At 35.6% G+C, this 27,950-nt stretch overlaps 1 protein-coding gene across 6 annotated transcripts in view; it reads right to left on the reverse strand.

The window, feature by feature from the left end:
- The window catches only part of LOC124357474 (paired box protein Pax-6), an 89,486-nt gene that overhangs the window by 57,756 nt on the left and 3,780 nt on the right, over nt 1-27,950 (reverse strand). For 3 of the 6 annotated variants that reach the window (XM_046809309.1, XM_046809307.1, XM_046809308.1), the window contains exon 2: nt 9,590-9,712. In XM_046809309.1, the coding sequence (XP_046665265.1) occupies nt 9,590-9,602 (13 nt within the window). In that variant the 5' untranslated portion in view covers nt 9,603-9,712. Of the gene's footprint in view, nt 1-9,580; nt 9,713-27,950 lie in introns of all 6 variants that reach the window. The other 3 variants (XM_046809310.1, XM_046809305.1, XM_046809306.1) reach the window with 1 other exon arrangement.

A 27,950-nucleotide genomic window follows, 5' to 3' on the forward strand; every position in this document is an offset into this window, starting at 1 on the left:
TTGATTAGTGGTTACTATATTATAGGCAATTACAGTGATTACATAATAATAAACCTCAAATTTATGTAGCGTTCAGTAAAATTTTGAAGTTATGTGGTCCAGATCGTGTGACGGGTTGACAAATATCGGTTTACCGCCGCGCCCTACCATTCGCACCGGAGCCCGCATGTTACATAACTACGGCCGGCGTGTTGTCCTCGGTGCTGTGTATTGGTAGTAATTACACTTGAGTTATTTACCGGGCTAGTGCCTCACTTTTATGTAAGTTTTCGTTCTAAACAGTATTCTTTAACAGTGATAAACTTAAAAATATAATATATAAATAGTTAAGATACACGTCATAGATGAAAGTTACATTATCTAAATTGTACAATGTTCAATCGTTTCTATTTAAAATCATTATTTTATATAATTAATGTTTAACTTAGTTATCAAACTTGTTGAATTAGAATTCATATCAATTATATTCATCACAAATTATAGCAATATAGATTGAATAAAGCAGTCTTTAATACATCAGTAAAACAGTTGATTAATTATAGTGAAGCCATCTTGACTCCCATAGTAGGCTGCCAATGTTAAACCCCAAAAACTTGCACGCCCGTAATTGTGATCGTAGCGTTAAGGGAGATGTCTCGTTTAAAAAAATAATACGCAACCAAAAGAGTTTTAGTTATTTTTTGTAATATGTATACTTAACGACTAAATACAAACAAGTTAGAGTTTTTGTCTGGACAACATGTAAAATATCAAAAAATTAAAAAGCTTTTGAATTTGTATTAAGTATACATCTATAAAGTCAGACATCTCCCATGATTCTACAACTAAAAACAAAATTTGTAAAAGTACATTATGAGGCTTAAAATAGCTCTTATGGGACTACAATGAAGATGGCCGCCGGTAGAGGAAAATATTTTCATGTTTTAATTAAGACGAGAGTGTATTTTATTAAAAGAAATTCATATCTAATAAACTTCGATATTTTTACTGATTGCACGAAAGAAAGTCTCGAATTTGTTTAAAATTCGACATTGAAATATTAAAAACTAAACAAATAACGGGAAAGTAAAAAAAAAAAAAAAAAAAAAAAAAAAAAAAAAAAACGCTTAGGTGTGTATTAATCATAAATTTTAAATGATACACCCCTATATTTCTATAAGTGCATAAAGTGTGTGTTCAAAACTACTCTAGTGGAGCGAAACGCAAGGTTGTATCCCTAAAACCGACTCCTAGTGTCAAATGCGGTAATGGGAAATAAAAATTATTACAGTTGAAAAATAACATATTGGAAATAAACTATTTGTTTATAGAAATGTCTTAATTATATTTTTCTATCGTATTCATATATTATGTTCTTATTACTTAAGTTTAAATTAGATGAGGAATTCAATCTGAAATTACAGCAAAGAACGTGTTTTGGGGGGAGGAAGGTGGAATGGTGTACGTTCGCCCACGTCACCACCTAGCTGTATCTATATTGACTATCGTCTTTTTTCAGGCGCTCTCTTAAAATAGTTAAACACAGTACCGCGTGGGTTGCAGGCAGTTTATTTTTGCGAGGTTAGTCAACAGTACAACTTTAAAATAAGTAAACAAACTCAATTAATCGCTTTTTGGCATAACGAAGGTTATGACTTTGTATGCACCGTGATCCAATGATCATCTTTGTGCCCAAGCATACTTACAAAAAAATGTTATCAACGGTATTATTTATTTTTGTAAATGAAAAACTATATCGTAAATATAATGAAAAAATCAACTCCGATACAACACCACCTTTATTTGTAGAATAGGAAAACATAACGAATTTTTAAAGTTTGAAAAGTATAATATATAATTGTATTGACGTACAGGGGTGCCAATAAGTAGATATAAAAGCAGGCTGGGATTAAATTTGAAGCTAATTGAAATAAATTGGTCAAGTCCTTTAGTTCTGTTCTAAATTGTAATCAGCATAGCTGAAAACCTTTTAATGACTGAGATGACTTGTATTTCAATTGATTTATACAGTTCAATTCATTTTACTACATATATATTGACGATTGTATACAATTTTCTTGAATTGTGAACGCAATAAAGATTTATTATTATTATAAAATGCGAGGTAAACACAATGATCGTAATGATCCTTTAGTAACAATTGTGTGTAATAGATCTGTAATGTATATTTTATATTTGGTGACAAAATTATGGACTCCATAACTATTACAATGTCGAACTTATACAATCGTATGGTAAGATATATCGGATGTATTATTATGCCTTGGTACGGGATTCCTGTACAGTCAGTCAGATTATATCCCTGAGTCATTGAGTATACAGACTGACTGTACTCCAAGTTGACCTTGCTCACTGATCCCGACGTGTATAAGGGTGATTTCTTGACTGGGTCCTGAACCTGAAGATCCTCTCTCTGTCTGAGAGGCGAGAACTCGGATGAGCGCGCACGTCGCCTAGCAACCGCCTACCATGGCAACCGTGTATCACCATTAGGAACATATGATCGTAGCACGCGTCGCGGCGCCTCGCACTCAACATGGCGACACCACACCGCAACGCTGCGGCGCGGCGCGGCCCGTTTCATCCTCTGTAATTACAAGATGCCACGCGCTCAGCCGCTTCAAAGGCCGAGGCTTAGTACGGCGAGCGCGGCGCATGCAGATTGTCCGGTGATTGGGCCCTTAATCAACCCGAGGGCCGGCCCTTTGTTGCACTTTATTGCACACCCTTCACTCGATCGTTCACACGTCGCGGCGCGCGCCGGCTTGTTACGTAGGCAGATGTAATTGTAGGGGCTTCTCTTCGCACCCCGGCAGAGCAGCCTAATCCGTAACAAATAACGATGTCATTTACATAGGAAGAAACAGTGTACAGGGAGTGCACATACTACCAGCTATGCCAAGGCTAATTGAAGGATATAATTATCAAACAAATATTAATAATGTTACAAATGTTAATTCCTGAACTATAATTAGTTCAGGAATTAACATTTGTGACGATTTAATTTTGGAGGCCAATACATAAGGAATATTGTAAGGACATATCTTCCTGCACCGTTTACTTTATAGGTTTATTTATTCTTAGGTTTACCGAAACCCATCTCTGATTACCATACGATAGGCTAAATAATGAATCAAGCAATTAATCGGTCAGGAATAACTTCAATCTCATTGAAAATTATTTTAAGATGAAATAGTAAAATTTAGTAATTGAGAAGAAATGTTCAATTTTGAATTCTTTTCGTTCAAATATTACAATTATATAATTAATTAATTTATATACTTTATATTTATAATTTATATTAATTAATTTAGTTGTCATTTGTATGTCTATATTTTTGGTTAAGTAACCGGTAAATCTCATTATCGCCCTTAAAGAATATTTCTACCGCCCTTGAAACAAGTTGACTATCATTCACATTTTTAGTGTCATTTGATACAGCACAATTTAATGTGTAGTATAACTGCGCGTAAGGCTTTACAAACTCAGATATGCTGCGGAAATGCTTACCGCAGATTATGTTTCATAATAGTAATGGCAAAATTCCAGAAGTGTATTTGACAGCGGGAAAGTTGTCGGGTGAAAATCGGAAAGACCGCTGTAGATATACGAAGCTACGATATCAAAGGGCATGCAAAAGATAAGTCCTTTTGACATACCCCCACCCCCTTTCACTCCAATACGGTGAACCAACACACAAAGTGGGGCAATCTTTACCCGTCCTGTTCTGTTCGATCCTTGCCAATTTCCTCTGCCCCGGGCCGGAGCGGTGGCCATCTTCTGCTTCCTTCCTAGCGGAGATTATTTGCCCTCTCGACGACCTCGTCTATCTCCTTCCACCCCCTAACCATCCTGCCACGTCACACTGTAGCTATTGCATCATGCAATCGCGTTATCTGCACCAGTTGTGTTTTATACGTGAATATCGTTCAGATACCAAATGTAACACCAATCACACATCCCATAAGCAACCCTGGTGCAATCACGTTTTCTGTACATGTTCTGTTTTCTACATGTGCATTACGTAAATAATGTTCAGACAACAAATGCTGCACCAATCACACATCCCATAAGCAACCCTGGTGCAATCACGTTTTCTGTACATGTTCTGTTTTCTACATGTGCATTACGTAAATAATGCTCCGACAACAAATGCTGCACCAATCACACATCCCATATGCAACCCTGGTGCAATCACGTTTTCTGTACATGTTCTATTTTCTACATGTGCATTACGTAAATAATGTTCCGACAACAAATGCTGCACCAATCACACATCCCATAAGCAACCCTGGTGCAATCACGTTTTCTGTACATGTTCTGTTTTCTACATGTGCATTACGTAAATAATGTTCCGACAACAAATGCTGCACCAATCACACATCCCATAAGCAACCCTGGTGCAATCACGTTTTCTGTACATGTTCTGCTTTCTACATGTGCATTACCTAAATAATGTTCCGACAACAAATGCTGCACCAATCACACATCCCATAAGCAACCCTGGTGCAATCACGTTTTCTGTACATGTTCTGTTTTCTACATATGCATTACGTAAATAATGTTCCGACAACAAATGCTGCACCAATCACACGTTGCATAACCAGATCTGGTGCAATCACGTTTTCTGTACAAGTTCTGTCTTTTACGTGTACAGTACGTAAATAATGCTTACTGCGAAGTTATAGAAGGTGAATTGTCTATTTGAGATGGCATATTAAATTCAGAATGCTCGGAGTCCATAAAGGTGACCTTTGTGGGGGGAGGGGTCATTCGTACGTGCAATCACCTCTAGCGTGTCAGCCCTTACACTTCTTTAAATAAGATTTACATAATTATGTAAGTTTAATATTGCAGGGATATTATATTTTCCGGATTTATCTACAAAACCCCTTAAATTAGCAAAATTTCAAGATTCAGTGACGTTCCATTGCATGTGTTCTTTTAGTTTACATCGCTAAACTGATCTTCTACAACTCTATAACAAGAATTTTTCAATTAAAAACATAAATAAAAAAGACCCCGATCAAAAGGTGAAGCTGGTTTATTTCTAATACCTGACATAGCTGTGGTTGCAGCGTAGCTGAAATAGATAACTCGACGTTATCGTTCCTGAAATTGTCGAGAAAGAGTGCCACTCGCATAAGTCCAGGGTATCAATCCCAGAAGAATACGACATTATGACGTTTGCGAGATTTCGTAACGGATATGAAATGGCAGTTAACTAATTCAAAAATGAAAACCAATACTGTCCATCTTCAAATATTTGAATAACAATATGTTATAGCCTATAATCTTTATTCCAGTGTTATTATAGATTTCACTAGATTGTATCATTCACTATACTAACGTTATGTAGTCAGTGTTAGACCAAATACTAAAGGGCTTATTTTGACAAACTGGCATATTCCAATAAAACAGTTCCATGGCAGGGTGGCACTAGTCACATAGGGTGGCTTGCTGCACACCCACGCGCTGTTCTACTGTATGTACATGTCAAATTGTCGCGCCCGTCACGCAGTCCGTCTGTCTGTCCGTCTGATCACCCATATCAATATTTATATCGCGCACAGTTTATTTACCCGCCGGATCGTGTTTTTTCCAACTGAGAGCGTGAAAACGTGACGCTTATTCGCAGTAACTTCGTTAGTGGTTTTTGTGATCGCGTACGCGTGGCTGGTAATACTTGATGAGCTTTTTTCAAACTGGTCGCGATTTCCGCGCTCTGATTTGTGAGGCAAATGCTAAAGGACGATTTCGTTGGATCGCGCAGTAATGTTTATTTTTTGGTTTTGGCGGGAGACAAAAGTACAGCACTGTTAATGAGCCTTTTATAATATTGAAACTACATATGTAAAGAAGACCACTGAGTTAGTCGTCAATTTAGTTGTTCATCACATTAAAAGGTAACCGTAATTCCACAGCGGTTAGACTGAACTTCGATTATTTCTATCGATATTTTTGTAACAAAATATTATTTCTTTAAACAACATTAATGCGACATCAGGCTATAATATATAATTGACACACTCGCTCCCACACTTATGTTTCTGCTTAGCCCACGTGTATATATTGTTTACACACACACACACACACACACACACACACACACACACACACACACACACACACACACACACACACACACACACACACACACACACACACACACACACACACACACACACACACACACACACACACACACACACACACACACACACACACACACACACACACACACACACACACACACACACACACACACACACACACACACACACACACGCACGCACGCACGCACGCACGCACGCACGCACACACACACACACACACGCACACACACACACACACACACACACACACACACACACACACACACACACACACACGATATGTGCTCTCTTATCAGTGACACAAGCTTGTTGGAATGTATCAGTGCCTTCAGAAAGTTCTTAGGACAAAAACGTTAATCCACAAAATACAGTATGTAAGTCAGGAGCTGTTTTATCGTGTTATTTGATACATGTGCTGGGCCAACAAATTAATTAGCGTTTTATTACTACAGACCATGTATGTCAGACTCATGCACAATAACTAAGAGACCAACACATACATTTTGGTGCACATACATTTTATAAATTACGTTGTACCGTACATAATATAATTTGGTAAACGAGTTGTATTAGACCTAGTTATCGAAATATTATGCCATACATGGATGGCTTACCTGAGTAATATAATATTATACAAATTTGTTGCACGTTCAGAAAAAAAAACACTGTACTCAATGGTACAAATTTACTAAAAAAACAATATGCTTAAAAAGTGAAAAGGTCTTGTGACTAATAAGGTAAGGAAAACGCACTGTGTTACCTTTGAGGTAGTAATAAAATATTAAAAATAGTAGTAGTAAGTATAGTATTCAAATGAAGGTCTGCTGTATCAATTGGTTAATTATAATTTTGGCTTTCAGTGTTGAAACCATTATCCCTTCAACATTATGCTCACTGTCACTGCCATAGAATAAGACTGGTGAATGAATCGAAGGATCATCACTATCACTTGGACTTCTAAAAATGCTAAGTTCATTGCAGGTACTGTCACGCCTGCTTCAAATTCATATCTTATTTGTTCTGAGTGCATTTTGGATCTCCAAAGTTACAAAGTTCTAGTGAAAGTAAGGTTAGAACACTAAGATTAGAACAGCTGTGGGTGTTTGTCTGAAACGATGAGCAGGCATTCACCAAAGTGACTGGTGAGTGCTGCCGCTGGTGGACAGACCTTGAACCACCACCGCTCTGGACCATTCGGGACCATAAAAAAGTTATTAGTTTAAATGATATCTGTGGAGACTATACCCAGAGGTAGGAACATGAGGTAGTGTGTATAGATACGATACACATGCGATGAACATAAAAATCAGTGTGTATCATATACACTACCATGGTCCATGAAGTCCAAAAACAATCATGAGGATTTAGGTCTTGGGTAAAGGGCAAGGCTTTAGGCCTGAGAGAGAAAGTGCCAGTGTTTTTAGGTCTTAACACTTTTAGATTTGACACTTACTGTAAATTTATTCTGTTTTGAACAGGTGGCATCATATGAATCGTTATTAGAAAACTTGCGTGGGGCTATTTTTCTGGAAAACTTTTAAAAGGCAGGGCTTTACATCTTTGTTTAGTTTAAGAAGAAAACAACAGGCAGGAGGGAAACTGAAAAAGACACAACTATACATGTCTTACTTATTTTGACCTGACAATTAAAAATGGTGAAGATGTATAGATTCATTTATGACGCCCTGTATACAAAACCAGTATTTATTAATTTAAGTTAAGTTCGCAGCATTTCATTGAATCCCGGGTCATCTTATTACTATTCAAATCCATCAGAAATACAATTATCTATTCATATCCATGTAATTTATCAGATCTATCTGAAGTAGTAGTTGTAACCTTTTTTTAATGGGTTATCTTTATCTCCAAAATGGGCGAAAACAAAAATAGGCCCAATTTTCGGGCTGAAAGCCCGATACTGTCCCAGAGGAGACAAAGATGTCGTTATAGCCATCCCTAGTGTGGAGAGAGGTGCCGGGCGCCGGCCGGAGCCGCTTGTTTGGTCGATCTTATCTGCGGGCTCACTGCCACTCCTGACGGCCTTTGAGGAGCCGCCGACCTCCTCCAGCTCCGGACAAATTGGGCCTCGACGTTTCTATTTACTGCCGGACCCATTGTGAGCCTGCCCCGGTGGCCCGCCCCGCCCGGAGGCAGGACCAAACAACAATTATCGTGTCAAGAGACGGTGACAATACTCCGGAGTCTGCACCAACAAACACTTCAGAGTATGAAACCAAACAGACCATAACTGAGTGGGGACTTCTCCCGAAAGGTTTTCGACAATCGAGTCTTCGTTGTCGGAGAATGGGGTTTTGCTTGGACTTTGGGAACAACAATAAAGCGTATTCAATTTGGTCGCAAACTCAAAATGAGTTTTCTGATCATCCTCCTCACATCCGGAAGGGAGCAAACCTCGACATTGAAAATTTCCGGTACCTTAATAGAACTAAAAAGAATAAATAATATTTTCTTCGTAGAGCAGTTTATTCTAGTTTAATACTTAAGCGAGTAAACATTTTAAAAGATAGAAGAGATTAACATTAATCCTAGTTTTTTTAATCAAATACCCAAGTTTTGTTAAAAATTATCTCTCTTATTTGTAGCATTACGATAATTCGTCATTCTGTTACGATCTTGGTATGATATCTGTGTTTACATAATATTTGTTCACTGTATGTATGAAGTGCACGATAAGACAAAAATGTACAGTACGCATAATGTTAGCCAAGGTACACAAGTTATTATTTTATGTTTGGCAACCGTAGTATTACTACATATTATAAATTGAGAGAACCAGAAAGTTGTGTCCCGTATCTTACGATTTAAAATCAGGAGAGGTAATTTAGTAGTGTTACATTCGACTGACAGCAGTAAACGAGATAACCATTTGCTCCTATAACCATATTGCTAGTAACCTTCCTAGTGCGGTGGAAAGTTGGCGTCGCCATATCTGTACTAATTGGCCTTCCTCGACCGGACAAGTTTCCCGAAACAGCAAAACGAGAGCCTTGAAGATAAGGCGCGAAGGACATGGGTCGGTCACATGTGCAGATACGCTGCTGACACGAGAACGTAGGCCTACGAGTAGTTAGGTCATATGTTACACCAGAAATGAAGTGATTTCAAACGAAAGACGAAAAAGCAGCTAACGCTGTAAAACAATACACTGATAACAACGGAGTATCGTAATGTAAGTCTTATCAACCTATCCAACAGTTATTTCATCAGGCGTGTTTACACATTTTTACTTTTTGCCATCATGGTTACCCATAATAGCAATTTTATTGACTTTTTTACCCAAAATCAATTCGTCGGACGAAAAACTTATACCAAGTACCAAGTTCCCAAACTTCAGGACCTTTCAATCAAGAGTTATCACACGCCATGTCCATGTTCCTTAATAATGAGGCTTAAGATAAAGTTACAGAATATGATATAACCTAGTGATAATAAAACGTCCGTACCATACTCACCCTTGTGCGGCATCTTCCAAAAGGCGTCGACACAGGAGGCGGCGTCCCTGGAGGCGGCTAGACTTGCCACCCCCGCCACCACGTTACTGAGCAACGTCCTCGAGCCGGGCCGTCCGTCCCCCGCTGCAACAAACAACGTCATTATCATTCGTTCTTATCAGGCAGAGGGCACTAACAGTTCATACGTGACATTCCTCCGGCTATTCCACCAAACATTTGAGTGAGGTCTCCAGGAGGGCCCACTGCTGGCTAGAACATGTACTACTGAGTACTTAAAAACCAGTGTCACTTCACTCTAGTCAACTCGGTGGATGTCCAGAAGCGGCACATTGCTGACCACAAATGCCGAGATGTTAGGGTAAATACGGCTGTTCAATGGTCTTATTTACAACGGGGGTGGGTCTCGGAGTGAGTGGGGCTCCCTTAATGTGGCTTTTTAAAGTCTACGCTTGAGGGAGTATATGTTCTTCTGCCCGCCTTCACTGGAAGAGGCTATAACAGAGTGATCCTCCGCTTCTTCCGCAGTGACATGGCTTAGATAGCTCTTGCCCATCCTGAATATCCTGTCAATACGGCTACATAAAAGGTTTCCTTATCTTTTAAGTTTTTTTGTCATAAGTGAACATAAAAATGGCTACTGGACTTCTAGCATAGTTGATGTCAGTTATGAACATTAGTAGTCCTCATTCCTGGAACTGGGAATTTAGTTCTGGAATCTAACAGTTTTTACTGACCATATGACTCCTATATATAGTTCTATAGCTCCTAATCACCGGATATTTATGCGATTGTTTACTGTTCACATACAATTGTAACCCTCCCCCCTTTTAAACATGCTGGATACACCACTGACACCAACTGACCTCACTGACTAGAACTCCATCAATTAACTCAAATTATTTAAAAAAATTTGAGTTGTGATAGTGGCCAGTGCGCAATCGGCACACTACTTCCTCTCTTCGGTTACGACACGAAGTCGCCCGAGAAACGATAGCTAGTGTTTGGCGGTTCTTAATTTATTGTCTAATTCCCTTGCCCAATGACCTTGTTTCTACGAGTATAAAAATAGTTATAAAGACGATGTGCCACAACTACAAGCTACATATTTTTATCAGCAAGCGCCTTTTATTGCAAACCATGCTAAAAATATTACATTACCTTTGATTGATTTTATGTAAAATGTTATCCGTTTGAGGTCGGGTTTGCGGCTCTGTACTCTAATAATAAAGACCTTTTATTTGATATACATATCAACCTATGCTTACATTTAAGATTTTCTTCTGACTCCTAGCAGGCCGCCCCCCTGAGGAAGTAGCGGATCACTGAATATGTGATAAAATAGATTTTTATGTCCAGTAACTTTGTGTAAGGTTTTGTAGCTCTATTTTAAGTATTTTGAAAAATATTTAACCGACCCGGGACTTTTTGGACACCCTGTATATTATCTGTGATTCGTACAGTAAGTTATTCCGACTGAATGTTGATTTATAATTTTATTTCTACTGATAAATGTAATCATTTACATTTTACTAGATATACAAAGCAGGGTTTGTACCATGTGTGACCTTCTCGTGGAAATCCCCGAGTCAGATTGTTGAGGAATGGTAAAGTCTTTACAAGGTATGTTGGCACGTCTTCGGTCCCATGGATAGTCCACAAGATTCAGAAATTTAACATTTACTGATCACCTTGATTTACATTACTAAAATAATCTCCAAATTATATAGACAAATATTTAGTAATTATAAATAATAACGGACGATTGTTATTAAAAATATATGACCAATTTATATACAAAACATGTATTTATTAATTAGCCAAAATATCAGAATATGACGCTGAAATTTTAGGGGTTTCCAAATTATAAGATGCCAAAAATATTTTTCGTACATCACTTCAAAGATATATACAAGTTAACTGATATATTTTGATACTAACATTTTACATGGACTCCCTCAATCGATGGTAAAAATTAATAAATGTGCACGCTGCAGATTGCTGTAATATATGTATGAGTTTTTAAATAAATATTTTATAAAAATATATACAATTTTGACAAATTATGTAGCCATTTATGTGACCACTTTCAAATAAGCCTTATAAACAATGCAGGATACATTCGGTTCTACTAATTATTTTGAATGCAGTAAAGTCTTTTATGGAAATTCGCTAAACTTTAAAAAATTAACTAAATAAAAATTAAACTTAAGACGATGCAAAATAATCGCTGAGAGTAAAATAATTATCCTTGTAAAGCGCGCTTTTCTCTATATTTCTCGGTGTATTAATTCCAGTAATTAGTCATCACGTCGGAGTATTTGCTAATTTATTTCCACTTATTAAATTATTTAAATCAATTCCATATTAAGGCTAGACAAACAAATTATTGTTTGAACTAGTTTTAATGTTGCAAAAAGAAACCTCAATTTGCAAGCAAAACTAACAACATTTACTATTTAAATATCCATCCGTATGAATTGTTAAACGAACTCACAAATTAAATTTGACGGCCCGCGGACCGGAAGTAATGTATTAATTTCTGTCCACAATTCGCCTATTTTAAATCAGCAAAATAAACAGTCGAAACGATAAAACGAAGCGGAAATTATTTACGGTGAAAAACTGCAACTATGCAGATGTGATAGTGAGTGGTCTGGAACGATATACCTCCGTTTCCAACAGATCATTGCCAGGTTTTATATGATTTTGTAATTATATCATATTTTCATATTTGCGATTTCGAGATCAAAGTCCTGAGAGTAAGTAGATTTTGTGAACCATGAAATTATAGGCTACATATGATATAATTATGTATATACATGGCGGGAAAGCAGATGAACATTCGGTGAAAGTGAAGATATACTACTTGGTATAATACTAGATGTACTTTAATGTTTGTTTAGTTTGTTATCGGGATCTAAACTATGTAAGTTTATATCTCTCTCTGACCATTATTAACAAAACCTGTTTAACTGTTTTACCAAAACGGCTCACTGTGTTTTCATTGGCATAACCATAACCCGTGTTCCAAAAAAGGTCACGACAATAAATTATGGGATTCGTAACAATAATGGGGTAATCTGTTACATTTATTGTCATGAGACATATCACTATTTAAATTATAACTTGTAATGATTTTATCGAAGAGGATCTTAGATTTGTCTTATCTATCTCCATACCATCATAAGGTCCTCCTTATCGTAGTTATTATATCGAAGAAAAGTCCTCCTATGTCACAGTCCTGCATTCTAGGAAAGGATTATTTTTGTGAGTTCTCAGATTATGCTCTGTATAAGTTTATTGTGAAAATATAAAATTGTTTATTGTGTTAGTTCATATGTTTATTTGCTTCGAAATGGAACATCTCCCAGTGTTGTTGGAAATCATTCTGTGAAAACACTAAATCGATTAAAACAATTCCCCAGACAACAAACTGTGAAAACTCCGCCGGCGTCACGGCAAACAGCGAAATTGGTTCGATTGTAACAACCGATTTAGCCCAAAAACGCTGTCCCTTGCGGCCGCGGCGACTGCGAGCTGGCCAGCATTTCCCGGCCAGAGACCGCACTGGCACTTCGATATGCGGAATAAACTATTAACAGGATAATTGAATTGCTCCCGGAATAAAATGAGCGCATTCCGTTTTTAAGCTTTATTAGGTGATAAACTAAAAACATCGAGCTGCGGATCAGGGAAACAAAATCCCACTAATGGAAATAAGTTCAAATGCGTTACATGAAATATTGATCGCTCTTTAGTGAATTTGTTCAATTCATTTCCGGGCCTAACAAATCAACCAAGTCTTGTATGTATATTATTTAGAGTTTTGCACTCTGAACTTACGGATTACTGACTTCTATATTCCTCGTAATATTGTTTGCTTCATAAGCAGCAGCTCTTGGCCAGGAAACCCGGTCAGAGAACTGATCGTCTGTTCTTAGAGCTACAATAAGGTGATTTTTAACTTTATGAAAACACCTTACAACAATAATTATGTATCAAGTTCCCACCACTCGATATTATTATAAAATTATAAGTTTAAATTGACAAAACATGCAACGTATTATTCAAATAGCGTTGTAATAGCGTTTATTTGTCAGATGCTGTAAATAACGTCACTAACGTATGCATTCAAATATTTTAGACACAAAATTAAAAATGAATTCTTTACTAAACTTTAAGACCTGATATTCCAATCGAATTTCAGGCAGTACTAAATCACGAAATAGATATAAATACATAAATAGAGCTATGCATTTAAAATTGTGACTGTTCACGAACATTTGAGCAAGTCTAACTGTAACAATTTTAAGCGCTAGATGTGTTTTAGAAGGGTGGGTTTATATCGCACACTACCTCCTCTTCGCCTTGGAGCTTAAGTTACTAACATGTATTACTTGTATGAATATATATATATATATATATATATATATATATACGAAAATTTTTTATGCCATATGTCGTATAAACACTAGGACGTCAATTTTTAAAACTGTCAAAATTCCGAGCAGTTTTCGGAGGATTTGGATATACCCTACAGTAATTTATAACCTCATTTCTGCATTGCGTAACTTTTTGTCGTACAAACGATAATTTGCCTGATGTAGATTCATCGCAGAGTAAAGTGTGGGGCATTTTGTTATTTAATTTAAGGGTGTTATTGAAGAATAAATACAAAGGTGTAAATAACCTGAAACATTATACAATCACATACCATATTTTCCCTAATTTGAAGATCTAGAATTTTAAATAAGAAATATATTTACACATTAATGATGTTTCAACAACAAAACAACATTATCGAACACCTTGCACTACTTGTTCTCCTGGACGGTTCGTGAGAACGCGGTCTCAGCATTAACCCGCATCGTGACTTAAAACAAAGATCGCGCTAAAGGAGCAGAGCAGCAGAGACCATATTTCAGGCCGTCCCTACTAATGCTAGTAGGGCTAAGTGTTATTGCCCTAAGTGCATTAAGGCGACGATAAATCGACCGGCGAAGCTACGCGGCTCCACGAAGCGCCTCCCAAATATTTAATATAGCCCCATAAATCGGGCACATTGTAAACAACGCAGCCTTAATTTGTTTTGCCGATACAAACTGCGTCCGCAGTTAAGTTTTGGGTATAAATTACTGTTTGTAGCGGAATGGGTCTACAGCCGCGTAGTTACGGTCTTGGAACGTCTTTCTATGCGACTAAATGGATTAAGAGCGCGGTAAATTTTCAAAAAATTGCGCCGCTCTAAAGAAATTACTGTGTCACAATTTATACAGTGACAAAAGTCTCTTTTTGTATTTGATGTTTATAGACGTGGCTTAAAATAATTTTTGTTATCTTCCCGGTAGACATAAACCATTATTTATTAATGGGTTTAAACAATAAACAACTATAATAAAAGCTATGATTAACGCGTTCAAAACGTAATTATACTACTTTAACGATCCTATAATTTTTATTATTGGCAGGTAGGCTCTTTATCATTTATTGATAATACTACTAGGTTGGCTGGATTATTTCCAGCATAACTTATTCCAACCTTTTAAGGGCAATGGCATTCATACATTTTTTATTATTGATCTTTATTGTTAGCGAAAATAAATTAACAAAGATGCTACTTGGTACTTCACTGTCTGAAAAACATAATAGAGCATCATATACAAATGTTAAGAGGTGCTATTATAATTACGATAAAACAGATAATTGCCAGATATTCTGATTCAAGGATTATAATGCCGTTGCAGTAGGGACGGGGTGGGTTTGTGTTGCATGAATTGAATGAAATGACGTTAATTTGAACGATACAACATCAATTTGCAGCACAAAAATGCAAGCTCTCAAGAACCTTCTCTCCAACATGACAACTCTCAAACATCCCCTTATCTCGCATTCGTCAAAACACGTAAATTGTCAATTAACCATCGGTCTTGAATGCAGGTAATTTAAAAATGTTTTAACGTTTTATATCTTCAATAGATGTATTAATTGCTTACAAATTGATTGCATTAAGTAAACTACAATAATCAACGGACAAAGGCAATTATTTTGTGGGACGTAGTTCATATTTATTGCTGTTTAAGGAAGATTCATACATCGTATTAAATGTATCTCATATATATATATATATATATATATATATATATATATATATATATATATAAAATTTAATATATTATAAAATATAAATATGAACTAGGTCCCAAAAATAATTGCCCATATATGTTTATTTTGTTCTAATAGCCCAATTTATAATTTCCTAAAGACGGTTTAAGCCGAAATATAGAAATTTAGAATTTAGAAATAGCAAGTAGGCTATAACAAAGTCGCGTACTGTATAAGACATTGTATATGTTAAGGGGGCAAAATAAATTTAGAAATTACAATCTCCTTTGGGCACATGTTTTATAGTTTTCGAAATATTTTGGAAAATACCAGCCATACTGCTTTGTTGTTCCCACGCTCCCTAATATTTCTATAGCAAAACATTGGGTATTTTTAACAATTATCCATAAAGTATACACCTCTACCAACACACCAACAAACAGAGCTTTGTTCCGTCGACTCTGTTGAATTTTATAGCAATTTAAAATGTACCGTACTATATGTGTTCATATTTACTTCTTCAATCCCTTAAAAACTCCCTTTTAAACCATAAGTGAAAAGACGAACCCTAAATAAACATCTCTTCCTAATAGAAAAGTTTTCGGTTTCTTTCGGGGAGAAAGAATTGAGATATCTTTATTTAGTGCTTCTATTCTTTGATCTAAGTTCCACATTAAATGAATATAACACCGATGAAATAAACTTTCTAAATATACTGAGTAATATACTAACAGCAGTAAAAAACAATTTTAGTTTAAAACCTGTAAAGTAATATATTTGTAATATTAAACCCTTTTAACTTACAGTCCGCATATTTTACATTTTACGAAATATTTATAAAAGATAATAGTTACTAATCTGATTATACATATATGTTATACATATGCGTTTCTTAAGCATTTTTCACAAAACTCTGATATGACCTTAATGGTTAATTTATTAACACTCTTGTATTTTGATATTGCAGAGTGCATGTTATATTAATTATTAAATACTTAGTAATAAGTATGTTTCAGGACATGTTTGTGTTTCAACAATTGTAATTCACTTTCCATGAAATACGTGCGGAAAGTGTCCGTGTGACAACTGTAAGTATCTATTGGCGGTAAGTGGTGATTAATTACACAGATATTTATTTAATTAACAATGTACAGGTGCGGCTTACTTACGCAAGTAAACTGTATAAAAAGCACGCACCAGTGATGAGTCGGGAACTGAACTAGGAAAATAAAACAGAGCTGAAAAACGGAAAGCGGTAATAAACATCGGTCGACAGACAAAATTAGGTTTGGATTTGATTCAAGCAAAAGGCAAATAATGTTGACTGCGAGTTATTACTTGATTATGACAACACACGCGGCACGACACGCACACAGACGCGTGGGATTGCAATCACTAGTGCAGTTATTGCATTACATATGAGCGCAGGGCACGATATTTGCAATTATGCACCAGTCAGCCAGCCAGTGCTGCCAGCCCTTAAGCCCGGTGCCAGCAGTTCGAGTGATTGGCCCCCAGACTGGAATCATTAATTAAATAGCGCCCTCTGGTCGCAGTGCATAATCATCACTGCACTGCATTATTTACCGCTGCACCACCCCCTCCCCCACCACCGCCGTTAACAAATCACAGACACTATTGTTTTAGGCCGACAGATCCGGTTTATCCATCCAATCCGTTTTGTCAAAATTGCAACTGATATGACCGTTCCAAAATGTCTGGCATTGTAATAAAGGTAAAGGCTAAACAACAGTGTTAAACACAGCTACGATTGTGAAGGAAACAGGATTTTTCCGAACATTTGCCGTCGGACAGTGATACTAAAAAATTAGTAACACTACGTTTCAAGATTTGCAATCTGATGTCTTCTTCAGGTAAATAACTAACCTAACACACAATTAAAATATAGAATAAAATAAACAAATCAGAAACGCATTGTTACGGTAAATGTGCGGTAAATTCCTGTTTCCTACACAATCTTTCCATTGTAAACAAACTTCAAAAAAAGAACACCTACGATATTTGTATAAAATCGTAAATAAAACAAACGAGATTGTGGAGAATCCAGCAGTTTTAGAAGTTTCAAAGATTATTATACGTATTTATCGGCAGTTGTTAAAAAGTAAATATTGTTACATTCTCATAATAAATAACTTTGATGTTTGTTTGTAGGTTCGATATTTCACTGAAGAATCCGTATTCATATGTTGGGTGGATTACGTTCACTCTAAAACTGTTCTCGCATCATGCGCTACAAGATTCTTAACTAGTATTGTTCAGAATCCTCTGCTGTCAGGTTAGCATTCGAAAAGGCTTTCTTTATATAAAAAAAAAACAAATACGATTAATTTTTATACTGTTTTACTACAGTGAAAAATACATTATTCTCAAACACTTTTTTCAATGGACACTATATTTTCAACAAATTTTGGAACAATTCATATAACTAAAAATTATAGCGATTTGTAATAGTGTACTGTAGGCAAACAATTAAAAGAAAATTCTCCCTTAATATAAATACATCTCTACCATTTTAAGAACTCCTGTTTGATGTCTTAATATTCATGTTTAAAGAGACTAGAGCTGTGACTGAGAGCACCAAATGTTCTTTGGATCTTCTAATGAGAGTACTTTTCAAGAGCGCCTATTTTCTCTCGACACAGTCTCTATCGAATATTGAACCCGGTGGTAACTATCTAGGAGCGGCAGGGTGAGCTTTTGAAAGATGCCGAATTGTAAAGACACTTGAAGCGAGATAAGGAGCGCGGTGGCAACTGTATGGGCTAGTGGCTCAACACGAAGTCAGTGAGGAGAGCAAAGGAGTAATTAAGACACGGGGTCAGGTCCCCAGCGGGTGCTGCGCGGGTGTCGTCGATAAAAACGACAACCCATGGACAATTACGTGGATGGCAGTGTGGAGTGTGGTCTGGTGCACCCACTGGGAGCGATCAAAGCTGCAGGAGGCTGTGGTCTAACGAGACGCGTGCCCCCCCCCCTCCCTTCACACCACACACGCACGCACTCACTCTGCATCCACCGCCTTCGTAATTATAATGAGTTCAGTCGGTTTCGCAAAATGTCCACATAATGGCGCTGTGTTTGAAGTCGCCGCTCTCTCGAGGACCGGTTAGACATCAATCATCTTTTGAGCTCACATTCATTAAAATCTCTAAAACACGCGGCGAGAAAGGATCCGATATTATGTCCAAATTAAAAGCCAAAACGTGTCCGAACTATATGTTTTTATATGGGAGGCTCTAATAAAGTATAATTTCGCCTTGAAAAAATGACTACACGTTATTTGAATTTTAAATCTCATCTTTGCTAACATATGCCGATTTTATTACACACTGAAATTTGTTTATTAGGTGTGGATGAACGATGGGAGATCAGAGAGTAGTAACTCTTTTTCTTCTTTTAACCGCAACTCTACTTTTATGGGTTGCAAGCAATCAATGAGTCTCTTAAGGTTGTCTTTATCTTTGTGTAGTGTTCAATGAATTTCACTCGGAATATACTGACTTTATTTAATGTTAATGAAAGTAGTAAATAATTAGTGTGTTGCTATTTAAAATATATTCCTGATTCGTTTATAACAAACTATATGGGTCCATATAGACCTACTTTATAATTATACATACAGAGATATATAGCCTATTTAATACGGTACCTTTCTAAAACTCATTCCTTTCGAACCAGCAAATACTTTTTCCGTTTTACTCATATACTAATTAATTTTGAAGCCCTGAATTAATTCCTGAAATATAGGTTGCCAGTTATGAAACACCATATGTATAGACCATGTACATAGACGTTTTTTCTGACCTGTATGCATCGTGATTTCTTATTAAATTAATAGACAATAATTTACCGCACCATATTGTTCTCAAATAATATAACTAGTTTATTTCAGTTTCTTTATTAAGATAGAAATATGTTTTCATTTTGGACGGTATTGGCTAAACCTCGCATATCTTATTTTCATTTATAAAAGAAAATTCAAAAGCTGGCATTAAAAACAATCTCTGCAGCTCTTTGTTGTGGGGAAATTCGTTAACAATAATATTAAACAATACATGGACTACAGGGAACGTAATTTAGAATGCCTGTTTAAAGCAGAAATTCATCGTCCTTCATGTAATTATTAAATAAATAAAAAAGAGCAGAGAGGTTTAATGCTGGCATTATTTTTATAAAACCCTACTTGATGCTGCACTCATTGCAATCATTCAACACCGAAATGAATAGGAAGCTCTTGAAACACCTCCATTAAAACTAATACACAACTCTATTTCAGCTTATGCCTGTTTTAAAATTAATTACGCAAATAAATATAAACATTCCATTTAATCTTCCATTTAATCGAACTGTTTTAATTTATGGTATTAACGAACATTGCTTTGGACACTTTTTACCAATAGGATTACATGAGGTTTTAATATTTCCACAAAATAATTTGTTTGCGATTAATTCTATACAACGAATACTTTTACAATACTGGTTTTATTTAAATTTGTTCTTTATAAAAAAAGAATATTACATTGTTACAGTTATAGCAGTAAGAAATTTATTACAGCCTTTAAAACTTAAAATGTATGTAATGAGTATTAACTAGGTGTTAATATTATTGATTAAATATAACTATCATCAAGGAAAACCAAACTGTGTGAATCGGGGATCAAGGTGTGTCAGAATAACGAATAAACATAAACATTTAGTAAAATAACTTTTGTATCAATTAGAAAAATTACTTTGTAAGGTCGACAACAAAATTATAATATTGTTTTATATCCAAAGGTCTCTTGCACGTTATTACACTTTGTTTCTATATTTTATAAATATGTGGATAAAATGTGTTGTAAAATTTATAAATTATAGTGTACCCTAACGTAAAAAAAGCATGGGAATTTCTAGAACAATAAAAATGGAGACATAAATAAGGACAGTCGAATTAGAACTAAAATAGGCATATGGATTGTAGGGCATAGAAAAAAGTATGGCGTATGTCAAAATTGTATTTTAGGTCCAATCTTCTTTCACGTTAAACACTCATAAAACCAGATATTTCCTACATTTTAGAGCTATGAAAGGACGACAAAAGTATGTACTGTAAAATAATAATTATAGCAAGTTACGCCTCCATTCATAACATGTCAATGAAAAAGATAGTTCCACGCCATATGGGAGAAGAGGAAGTCCCGCGCCATAGAGACTTTAACGAAGGGCCGCGGTCTGGAGGCAGACTATGGGAGGGGCTCGATACATAATACAGTGTATCTGTTTAAGCAGCAGCTGTTAGACAGTGGGGGTCTCCCATTGTGCAGGGCATTGTGTCGACTAATAATGAGGGTTATTACCCCGCAACTAGCGACGCTAGCGGCACCCCTGGGTACCTCGCCTCAGACGTGCGGTCTCTATGTTTGGCCAACATGCCGCAGCATCTGCCTCACGGGCGCGGGTCGTATCTCTAGCCTCAGCCTTGTAGTCTGTTGTGACACGAACACGAGACACAGGATCTATCAATCTTTCAGTTACCTCGGGAGATTGGGAATCCACAAAAAATACACAAAGGTTCAGGGTTGGTCTATACACAGAACTACTAATCGGGTAGTCCTCTTTTTCTCATATTCTACTGTTAAAATGAAATATTTTTAAATATTATAATTCCACTTTTTTTAAATAACATATATCCATTGTCTTCCAGTTGTAATGAGTATCCGTATACACTGTGATAACTAACTAGCGAGGTAGTTTATTGTTTAAAAAGATGTAAGATATTTCTCTACGCTTTTTAAAAATACCTTTTTAAACAAAACCCCCTTAGGCTATATAGTTATAACTATCCACTGAGATAGTTTATTTTGAAATTTTGAAAAAGTGTTTCTCTCTACTTTTTAAATATAAATTTTTTAAAATAAAAACCCTCGCTCTCAAAAATATTTCTAGACGTCAACGTAGCAGTTTTTGATTTGCGCAGAATGGTCTTAGATAGAGATTAAGGAGTTAAAGAAGTATAATTTCGAGTGTCGGGAGAACAATATCCGTAAAGAAGCACTTTTAAGAACAAATAGAGATCATTCTATAACATATAAATATTCTGTAAGTCTATATCAATACATATAAAAGAATACAGCAACAAAAAATAAAATTAATTACAAACTTAAAAAACCAGCTTAACGAATATGGTGGCCTACTACACTCTAAAAGTAGGGCTTAACAGCCTTGATTTATGTAATAAGACTAATACTAAAGTAGAAATATAAAATGCATTATTATGATAATAAATAATGCAGTATGCTGCAAGGAACTTTAACAGAAAAACCAGTTAGGTTATATTAAACAATAATGAGTGTAAAAAATGATAAAAATCATGTAAAATCCATAAAATGTTTTCGAAATTATGTTTGTACGAAACTAAGAAAATGTTAATTTTGCAATTGTTATCGAATAACTAATGTACGAATTAAAGTGCCAAGCCGAATAACAGTTATCCACTTATCTCTATTGATGAAGAGTTTAGTAGCCTTGCTGTAAGAAAGACATGAACCAACACGCAAACAAATAGCATCTAAACAATTCTCACCCACAAATCTTGCTCTGTCTTTTATGCAAAGTTTATTTAATCATTAAAAAATGACAGCATTCTACAATTTAATATTTATTGACACAATGTTGTCCCTAATAAAGAAACGTCATGATTGTGGGATGGAAATACTGTGTTTCGTAGGCGTTAGTGCTGTAGTACGAAACATATAATTGAAGGCCTAGCTGTTTGGGTTTATTATTTATTGATAATGTAGAGAGGTCTCAAGTATTATTTTAAGTACTGTTATCTCAAGAAATCAATCTTCTATATTCATGCAAACTTAACAATACATCATCTCAGACCTAAGAGAATTAAACTACAGTTTATTTGCCACAAACCAGACTTGCAATGATGTGTCCCCTACTATAGTTCATATACACACTCAATTATTCGTATACTCAATTATTGAAGTGAATATTAGTAGGCCTATTGCGTAAGTCATCAATTGCAGGATCAACTCATCACCATTAAAAATCTTATTCTGCACTTTTCAAAATAAGTTGAACAAAATGTGGTATAAGGTTATGTTTACCTGGGGGTTTTCCATTATATCCCAACATTTCCCTAATTATTTTATATTTACTTCACTTAAAACACTATCTTCATACTACTTTCTATATTAGGGATCTAGATCGTCGTTTTTGACAGACTTCTAGCCATGTGGTCTATTTTAACTATGTAAAATTAGGTAGATGAAACAGGCTGACAGCAATGCCTCTGGTCATGGCGACGAAAAAATTCTTCAAGGTAGTGCCTATAAGTGAAATATTAAAATTATTGAGTCCCAAATTAACAAAAAAAAACCAAAAATACAAAGTAGTATGAATGTGGTGGTAGTGACTTAAGGAAGGTCCGGTATATTTGTTGAGTAAACTGTGTGCGCTATGATACTGGTTTTGTCCTGCCGCAACATGATAAGCGTTATCGTTTTTACTATCAATATGCTATGTACACGTAACCGATAAAACAAAGTAGTAACAAATTTATAGCGAAATCTAACAATCTATAATGTGTAGAAAATGCATTACCAGAATTAAACTAATGCGTGAAAATTTTATAATAGTGACCATCGCTAAACAGCCATGACCTTCCATAATTTTTTCGGCGTGAAACATACACACAGCACACAATCAGCTATTCACTGTAATTATCAGTAAGCGACCCTCGCGCCGAGCCTTCTGCTGCCGAAAGCGGTGTTTTCAGTTCCTACATTCTGGCCACCGAATTTCAACAAATCGCGTGTAAACACGCTTCATGCATTTTAAACTGCTTTATTCCGAGCAAGTTCGGTAATTTATGTGATTACCGCGGCTTTGACCCCGCTACGACTGTCCTGGCGCGAGCGGCAAAGGCCGTTGTTTGATTGTAAACAAACCGCTCTGTTTTAGTCGGTCTAGCCGTGATTGTGATTGGACTCGGGCCAATTATGGTCGACTATCGCCTAATACGCGAAATCGGACGGTAATGGTTCGTTAGCTGACTCGGTTTTGGGCTTTTTTGTTTTGTTTTACAAGCGAAACACAAATAGTTCATTAAATCGGGTGAATAATTAACCCGAAATTAACCAACCGAAGCACTCCTAGGGTAATTTAATAGGAGGAAATGTTTAACTCATGCGGCTTCTTTACGCGTAAGTGAAAATTCAACTGGACATTAACGTTCCTTAATTGCGTTAAAAGTTATAAATTAATATAATAAACGGATAAATTAAACACAACTGGAAACAAATCTCACAATTCAAAAATTGCCCATATCATACACACATAGTACCAAACCCTAAAAGGAATCCTTATAAGAATTCTAAAAGTATCATATTCAAAAATCTTTTACATTCAACCTTAAAACAGGCTGTGTACCGGCTCAATTATTCTGCTGACAATAAGCAAATAATTATTAAGAAGTAGCTTTTTACAAATATGTGCACTAACTCTTTTGATTACGTTTTAATTTTTATAGACAAAGGACTTTGCCTACAGTTTTATACAATTACAACACAGCGTTTCCATTGTTACAACTATAATGCTCTTTTCTTATTCCTAACAACTTGTATACTAGTAACAAGAAATACGCTTGTAATTCTGGCGGTATTGCTTATTTAAGTTTATTGAGGAAATACTATCTTAACCTATAGCTCATTTCATAATATTTATATCACTTACACATTTAGAATTTAAATTTAAATATAATATATTTTATAACATTATTAAATCAGTTACATTTGGACTATGTGATTCAAAGTATCGTAACTAGCTAAACGTATGTGTTTTACCGTTTGTATGTGTTGTTTTAATCTTTAAACTAATATTGTATCAGCTAATTTATAGTGCCTGAATAACAGCAGCCATGGTGATGTCATAGTTTTTTTTTATTACAAGAGAGTTGCAGTGTTGTTGCATGTTCTTATTTTAAACCATTAGCAATTTCACTAGAGTAAGAACTATATCAGTAGGCTACCGTGTTTTAATGGAAACATTAACTGAAGGGCATTTTCTGTATATATTTAAAGACATAAAACATGAAAAACTAAAAATCACAGTTTCGGTCACAATACCCTTTATCTAAGGTGAAGAAGAATAGATATCTGGAAATTTTGATAATCGAAAAGGATTTGAAATGCTTAACAAAAACCACAGATCCATTTTATTTTTAAAATGCTGAGCTTTAAGTATTTATCTGAAATTTCAATTAGGGAGGAAACGTTTTCTTGATTTAGCCTTTTATGAAATTGACGAAAATATATTTTTTTAAAGCTATTATATCTTTTTATTTTATTAGATGAGGTTTCAGGAATCATTTTATATTCTAAGAGCAGATGTTTAATGCTAAGATTAAAATAAAATTGAATATTTACTGTTTTGTAACTCCTTCTATGCACACTGTACTTGGGACAGTAATTCATTATTACAAAACCTGTGCAGTTCCACCTGCAACTTTCCCATCTCTGTATAAGCTTTCCTTCTGTCTACTGAATGAGATGTGCCAGCTCTCACTCTTTGTCTGTTTGTTCGGAAGTCAGTAGTAAAGACAATTTCACAGATCAGTGATCTGTCCCCATTATATGGAAGTGTAAGGGAGACATGACAGGACTCAGATATGATTTACAGGCCGCATGATCCTTTGGAACAATAGACTGACTACCTGAGTGGCCGGGGCGACTTCTCGTAGAGCTAAAAATAGCCCAAGGTTAGGCACTAAGGGTCCAGAGAGGTATAGACTGTGGACAATATGCCGTTATAATAGACCGCCCACCGAGCTGCAAGTACAGGATGTCCCAAAACAAGTTTTGGATTGCAAAAGTACAATAAGCTCCTCATTCCTTTTTAAACGAACCTGACTGATTTGGATTCGGAAATTTTATATTCCTGATACTTCAAGCAAGGAATTGAAGAAAATTCTTTTTACGAATTAGTGTAATTAGTTAATAGTTTTACGCTCGTTGTTTTCTCGCAAATATTGAGAAATATTTTTTGCATAGAAACTGTATACAGCGATCCCATGTTTGTAGAGTCGTAATGAGTTTTTTTTAATTTTTATATCTACTTCACGTTTCTCAAAACATTGACCACGGTAAAGAGTGATTTGTAACCATGGATATTTTATATTTGATTTTAATGTAACGTGAATATAGTCGAGTTTCCGTCAAGACCTACCTAAACATGTCTCGTGTATGGGAGGCCTAAGAACATTATGAAAACTCTATGTGAAAAACGTTCAGATAAATTTAAAACAAGAGCTTAAATAGTTCAAAATTTTACAAATGGCTTTAAAAAAATCTGCAGTAACACAATGTTTTAAGATAAGATACGTTTAGTGGTTATAAACTACAACTATCGTACGCTTTGAAGCCTGTTGACGGGTTTTTACACTTCTGGATATGTACATCGTTATGACTTTTGTATAAGAAGTACAAATTCTCATGTCTTCGTGGTAGCCTATATCGTCGCGCGGCTCTCCAAAATCATAAGGAATCCCTTGTCTGTCCCGTTGTTCCATTTTCATTAATAAGAATATCAGTAACAGTTTCAACTACATTGATGCGTTAAAGCTATACAATTGAATGAGCAATTTTTCTGAATGAAACGTTGGACAGAGAACATGATGTGACGCTGGACTACCACACCCATGTAACCTCATCCCTTTGGACTATTATGAGACTTCCTAAGCACGTAAATGGTGAAATTAATAAAAGTATAAAACATTTAAAGCAACAGACCATGGCTGTTGTTAGATTAGCTATACCACAGTCCCGTGCAAAGTGTGGGAGCAGGTAAAGATTCGCTTAGATTTCTGCAGTGAACTTAGCCGCGCTTATGTCGACGAGATAAAAAAAACGAAACAATTTTTAATGTGTTCTTGAAATCTAAATTCTGATAAATTTTGTTAGGTGTACCTACCTATAGCCTACTTTTTAAAGTAATATGAAAGTTGTCTATTGTGGATACAAGGTATACAATTATATGTATGTATAGTATGCTTGCGAACATGATGAAATACAGTAGTGTAGATCGTTAATCTAAAACAACTTTTATTTCTAAAAACTGTTCAATATTATCTCGCGAGAGTGCACCATTACACGTTCCGGGCGGGAATAATTATCTCTCAGACATTGAGGCATCGCAAAACAAAGCTCAAAGGGGTTTTTTAATTCTCGGACCATTCACACTAAACTTTTGTTCTTCCAAGTATTCAGCATTACATAAATTTTTTGGAGTCTTCAAATCCTAGAAAAGTGAAAAAGCAAGCGTTACGCTAAAATATTGTTTGCGGCCATTTGTTGTTTATTACCAAATTTTAATTTCTAACATAAATACATATAAAAATGAAACGTTCTTACACACTTTGATTAATTAAAAGGACTTTTATATCTTGATGTTTTTATTATCTCTATAGGTTTCAAAGACTTCAAACTGTCGAAAAGAACCATCTACATCACAGCTATAAAGAGTCTTTGAGCAAACCTAATAAGGTTTATATAACTCTTATTAGTATTTGCAACATACATCCTGCTCCCATCTCTACGTAAATGTATCTTAACGGTACTGACTTTTACGGATTTCATTATTATCATTATTGTTTGTGGCATACCAACATCGTCATTTAGAACACAATTTAGGCTACGATGTTTCGTTACGTATTATGCGTCTCATAATTCAAAACTATATAAAAATGAAAGCGCGGTGCAGAGGTCTCGGATTACTAGATATAAGCTCGCGCAAAACATTGTCCGCTGATTTAAAACACTTGATTAGTTTGGTTTTTTATTGGAATTAAAATCCGGTGAAAACCAATCACGGCGACAAAGCGAGTTAGAGGCGGGCATTAATTATTTCGCTGGTTTTTATCAGGTGTTGGACATTTTCAAATTATTTCCACAGAATTTACATTGCATTTTAATACTTTGGCGGGAAACTCATTATCGCTGCCATGCACCGGCATCCGGCTATATTAACTATCAGATTAGCCCGGGTCCAATTACACATTTTATAGTCTCTGTTCAATCCTAATCATTGTGTCCAATCATTCTTTTTATTTATTTCCCATCGAGTTTATTCTTTAATTTCACTTGAGTGAGTTTGGATTGTGTTAATTTGTTTTTCCACGGTTAATTATTGGACTACCATTGATACTTAATTAATTATCTGTATGTTTCCGGAAAGAAGCGTTTGGTACAGT

Source organism: Homalodisca vitripennis, chromosome 3, assembly GCF_021130785.1.
Source record: "Homalodisca vitripennis isolate AUS2020 chromosome 3, UT_GWSS_2.1, whole genome shotgun sequence".
Classification (NCBI taxonomy): Eukaryota; Metazoa; Arthropoda; class Insecta; order Hemiptera; family Cicadellidae; genus Homalodisca; species Homalodisca vitripennis.